This window comes from Lissotriton vulgaris, chromosome 5 (assembly GCF_964263255.1).
Source record: "Lissotriton vulgaris chromosome 5, aLisVul1.2, whole genome shotgun sequence".
Lineage (NCBI taxonomy): Eukaryota > Metazoa > Chordata > Amphibia > Caudata > Salamandridae > Lissotriton > Lissotriton vulgaris.
The window spans coordinates 1,122,724,913-1,122,730,912 of NC_141693.1; the positions used below are offsets into that span (position 1 = coordinate 1,122,724,913).

A 6,000-nucleotide genomic window follows, 5' to 3' on the forward strand; every position below is an offset into this window, starting at 1 on the left:
TAACTGGTGAAAAGAGTGATGGTCAGAAATCGAATCGAATAATGATCTGACAATTTATACTGTCATTATTGGATGAGATATTATAGATTTAAAAGGCTGTTACAGAGTGTAGGAAAGAGATATATTTGTGAGGCCTTTTTACAGAGTTTGTGTCTTTTCGTCCCTAATGAAAGTGAAACTAACATTTATTGTATGATTATATATGTGTGTGTGTTTCATCAAAGAAGTTTAATGAATTAATCCTAAGTGATACATGTATGAGATTGGTTACTGATTGAGGGGAATTAAACCCTACTCAAGCAGGAACCACACTTCTTGTCAGGGTGAAACACAAGCAAACTCCATATTACCCTGTTCTCAGCCCTCTGGTAGTTTGGCACAAACAAAGTCAGCCTTAACGTACAGGCAAGGTGTAAAGTATCTTTGCAGTAATTCAAACATTAATATAGTGAAAACACAGCACAAGAAAAATCCTAAACCAATTTAGGAAAATTGAGTAAAATTAATAAAGTATTTGAGACCAAAACAACAAAACTTCAATCAGTAGAACTGGAGATATGCAGTTTCAAAGAATTAAGGTAAGTATAGCACCTAAAAATACAAAGCACCACTTACAGTTATCTGGTTGTGCGAGACCGGGTGAAAGTCACAAGTTTAGGCCTACCGCAATGGAGCACGGGCCAGATTCAGGGACCAGGTAAGTTTGTCCCAATGAAAACAGGGCCGGATTGGCCAACTTTCTAAAAGTGTCATTTTTAGAAGTGTGACTTGAAATCCAACTTTACCATTAAAGGGAGTTTCAAATTGAAATCCTTTTAACACCTAAGTCAACATTCCTAACTGATCCCAATTGAACGTTATCACTTCTTAAATGTAATAATGGAATCCAATATTATTCTATAGGAGAGGTAGGCCTTGTGGTAGTGGAAAATAAATGTATGAGTTGTTCACCTCCAGAACATGTAAAAGTTTAAGGTGTATATCCAACTTTTTAAATACATTGCACCCTGACCTCTGCTTGTCCCGGTCCTACCCTAGGGGTGACTTATATGTATTAAACAGGAATGTTTTTGGCCTGGCAGGAGGTTTACTTTGCCAGGTTGAAATGTCAGTTTAATACTGCACATGCACAGGCTGCAATGGCAGGTCTCAGACATGTGTCAAGTGCTACTTAAGCGGGTGGCACAATCAGTGCTGCAGGGCCACTTGTAGAATTTAATCTACATGCTGTGGGCATAGATAGTACCACTTTACTAGGGACTTACGAGTAAATTAAATATGTAAATTGGATATTAGCCAATCTAACATGGTTGAGGAAGAGTCCAGCTTTTTAATACACTGCATCCTGTTCTCTGGGATGTGTATTCCCTACCCACGGGGTGACATAAGTATTAAAAAGGAAGGGTTGCGCCTGGCAACTGGTTTATTTTGGCGGGTTGAAAATACAGTTTAGAAATGCATAGCCAGATTGCAATGGCAAGCCTGAGACATGTTTACTTAAGTGAAAGACACAATTAGTGCTGCAAGCCCACCGATTAGTAGCATTTGCTTTACATGCCATGGGTACATGTAGTACCACTTTAGTGGGGACTTACAAGTAAATTCAATGTGCCACTTGAGTGTACGCCAATTTCACCATCTCTAAAGGATAGAGTACAAGCACTTTAGAACTGGTTAGCAGTATTAAAGTGTACGGAGTTCTAAAAGCCAACAAAAACAGGTTCAGAAAGCAGGAGGGTGAACGCAAAACATTTGAGGATGAGCCTGCAATAAGGGCTAAGTCCAAAAATACCACATTCATTATGGTATCTTTATATTGTGTTGATCATGGTGATACTGATGCTATGTTTTCTTTTTGTGCTGTATTTGATTAAAGAAGAAAAAATATATTTAACATTTTTCTAAAGAAGAACATATTCATTATGAAACATTTATACTTGGAATTAATGTTTGTAATTGTGATGGTATGTGTGTGTGTGTGTGTCTTTTTCCCAATCCTGACAACACGTTGGTGGGTCTGCGATACCCTCATATATTATTCTACTACCACTCCTCTGCAGTAAAGCACTTACAAACCGGATGCAAGTAAAGAAAAAGTGAATGTATTTCAAATGCGGAAAATGGACCCCATGTGTTTTGGCTCGATTAGAGCCTTCTTTACAGACGGGTAACATCTTGACAATATCAACTATATGTACAACGTTATCATAGACAGTGAAGACAGATTATCAGTCATGGATTTTGTTGCAAATTAAATCAGCACACGGCAATAAGATTAAAACGTAATCCATTAATTTGTGTCAATTCTATGGTGATCAATCATTTTAATCTGACACAAAATAAGCCTATTAGTAGCGCAACTATTATTGCCCAATTAGGCATACTATTCATTCATCATTCACAAGGGCACATACATCAATCATATAATTTTGTGTGCCTTATCCATGCCAATCAATGTATGTCACTCATTATATTTTGATGCAAAAAAAGCTTATTAACAGTCTATTGCTCAAGTGGGCTTGCTATTCGCTCATTGTTCATAATTGTCCGTACAAAGTTCTTTAATGAATCCTATAGTCAAATATTTCTATTTGCTTCTTCATCCATCTTGGTAGTGAACTGTGAATAAAAACAAATAACAACAAATAACAAAATAAAAATAACAAGATAACAAATAATAAATAATAAAATATATACATCACTAAAGATGGATATGGTGCTTTACAGTTACATTGCTAAATCTTTGTAAAACAGAATGAAATATGAATACTTCTACAGCGATAAATGAGCTAAAAATTCTTCACTGCATGTCAGACCGTCTGGATCACATAATTCCAATTGTATTTTCTATTATGATTCAAGGTTTCCTAGTTCATTTATACTATATCCTTCTCAGGAGTGCTTGGGTGCCTTATTCAAGCCAAAGTACGACATTTAAATCCAGTCAGTTTTGTGATGTATTTTAAAATGTCTGGCCACTAGGTATTGGTGATCATTGCTAGTAATAGCGCAGCTGTCCTCTAAAATCCTCTTCTTAACTTGAAAAGTAGTGCTCTCTAGATATCTCTTTCCAGAGGGACATTAAATATAATACACCATATAATCTCAATTTGGGTTAATGAATTGAATAATTGTCAGTGGATTGTATTGTGTTGCGACTTATATAGCGCACGTATCACCCGAAGGCATCAAGGCGCTTGCCTTGGGAACCCGTCCTGGCTTTTTCCCTGTGAGATAACCCCTACCGGGCATCCCCAAGGTGAAAGCCAGGCATCCTGCAGCGTGTGGGCTGCCGTAGTGGAGATTAAGCAAGCTATTGCCTAGAGTTGCAGCGTGGGACCCTATGATTAGAATAGGCACCGAGGCGAGAATTATCGAGTCCGTGGACATTTTGGGCTCAGGACCCTGCCGCGTCAGGCATTGAACCCTGGTCCCAGGCCAGACCTCTGCATCAGGGTCTGCCGCTCTAATCAGTGAGCCACACTTCTCCACTATGTCATTATATGGAACACTTTATTATGATTTATTGTGGCTAAGCTTCCAAGCTTTACAGTTTTTGCATATATAAAAAACCTGTTCTACCCACTGGTTTCATGTTGAACTGGAAAAGTGTTTTTGACCATCATATTCTTTAAAATATCTGCATCTGCTCCATCTGAAAATGATGCCTGGAGAATCACCTAGATAATTCTATTCTCTCATTCTATTCTCTTTAATACACCCATGTTTTTTAATCATATTTTCTTCACCATTTAAGCCTTGATACTAAAAGTAGTGATGACTCTTATGTTTTCTTTTTTGCTGCTCTCAGTTCCAGACCTGAAAATGGTTATATTGGCTGGTTTGTAAAGTAGGTCTTCGCTTGTTTTGGTATTTATTTTTTCTACCGCGGTTCAGAGAATTCTAGGTGGATACCGTCTGGTTCTAAATCTTTCAAGCATGTAGTCTCTGGCTGTTGCAAATTTCTGTTTGGTTCTGCAATTACTCGAGTATAACTGATGCTCCCTATGGAATGTTTCATTTCGTTTGCGGAGCTTGACTGCTGGCTGCGTTCAATATATTATTGCTGACTGATTCTGTCCTGTGTATTGAGGTCATTAATTAACTTTCTGAATCTCAAGTTCTAGATCTAGGAATTCTATATGGGTGGAACAATAGGTCACAGAAATTTGAGAATCAATGTATTCTGATTTACTATTCATTCAAACTCTATCAAGGGTTTTACTGTGCCTCTTCATAGCAGCAATAATTCATCAATATAACACATCCATAGAACTACCAGCTTCATGTATTACTATATCTTTCAAACCGTGGACATGTGCTTCCCCTAACAGCCCATCCCCATGGCTGTCACTCAAATTTGTTTATACAGTACTGGATCAAAGAGAAATACATTCTCATATAGTCAAACCGTGATAATGTGTGTCAACATCCAAATATGTTCATATTTGTCAATAGGCCGTGCTTTAAGGAACGGTTCTCATCAATACACTCCATCAGTGTCGATTATTGTTGTGTACAGTGCCTACACATACAGTGTGACTATTAAAATATCTTGCTCCAAGGCATGTTTGTGATCTATTGAAAGAAAATGTGTGTTGTCATGTAAGTATTTGGGTAATGACACTACGAAGGGAAATATTAATTGATCAACATAACTGGAGGGTATTTCCAGGACACATCCTATGGAGGACACTCTCTCTATATATATATATAATTCAGTGTCTCTGATCCCTAGTGGAGATCCTGAGGAGCCAAGGCCATAAGCGGTGTGACCAGCTGTGGCCTGGGCATTGGATGGATTGCATACTGCAGCTTCAAACTCCCTGCTTTGTCACTGGCTCTAGGGAGAAGGCCTCTGCAAAGCCAGGATGAATGGGCGGGGGGGGCATGCCATGGCTTTATTGGAGTTTCTAGGGAGCTATAGTCTACCTTGTATGTTATATTGATTGCTTCACTATTTCTCAATGGGTGTCTTTGTTTTAGCACTTGAAAAGTTCGTAAAAAATGTGAAGGATTGCAAGTCATAACTCATCTTTCCTGGACCTACAACTGTCCTTCACTTACATGCATTACTGTAAATTCAAGGTGATGTATTGTGTGGATGAATAAATCATTGAGATGGTCTGGGATCCGCCAATCTTTTAATTTTTCAGCCTTGACTGTCACTCTCTTATGAGCCTTACTGATATCCACTCATTTTCCTTTGTTTGCAGGTAATGGTTTCTCAAGGTACAACATCTTTCCAGGTAAAGCAAGGTGCTAATTCGATGTTATGTTTCCTTTCAAAGAACTTTAACATGCAGTATGATGATAACTTTCTAACAACCTTTCTTCTCCACCACCTTTCCCCCAATTACTTTTAGGACTTTCAATCCATCTAATCGGCCTGTTGTGGTTCTTTGCGGTATTGCTATAAGATCCAGAATCTTAATGATGCCACAGAATGCTGTGCCAAGTTCTTTGTTGATATGTATGACGCTTTGTTATTGAAATGTGTACAGAGGCATGATGTACCATGAACCCAGCAACCGACATCTTCTGAGGACCAGTGTCTCTTCTTATTTCTACTTTCACACCCTCTGTGTTGACAAGATGGCCTTCGACAGCCGTGTCAACTCATCAATCCACAGGGCGACTGCCCACAGAACTATCCATCACCATTCTATGGCTGGTCCAGTTTGCATTTGTGATAATAACTTTGCTGAAAAAAAATAAAGCAAATCTTTTTATAGTACTGGCAGCAAATCCAAGCATATGGTTTACTATTTCCCTTTTTAAGGAGGCCCGTGAAGGAGGATGATTAGCAAGAGTGTATGAACATATATGTTGAAGGATTTAAAAAAGAAAATTGCACACCAATGCTTTTCTGACTGTGCTTGTTTTCCATGTAAAGTCATGTGGAGTTGCAGAAGTGTTTGCCCTCAACCACAGAATGACTATCCACTTTGTTTTAGAAAGAATGGGGACAAATGTTTCACCCAAAGTCGGAATGTTCAG

General features: G+C 38.4%; 1 protein-coding gene across 1 annotated transcript in view; it reads left to right on the top strand.

Annotated features, from left to right (window-relative positions):
* TECTB (tectorin beta) overlaps positions 1 to 5,668 on the top strand; it is a 197,909-nt gene extending 192,241 nt beyond the window's left edge. Inside the window, exons 10-11 of the mRNA XM_086920285.1 lie at positions 5,217 to 5,249; positions 5,367 to 5,668. Of these exons, the coding sequence (XP_086776411.1) occupies positions 5,217 to 5,249; positions 5,367 to 5,419 (86 nt within the window). The 3' untranslated portion in view covers positions 5,420 to 5,668. The remainder of the gene's footprint in view (positions 1 to 5,216; positions 5,250 to 5,366) is intronic.
* The last annotated feature ends 332 nt before the right edge of the window (positions 5,669 to 6,000 follow it).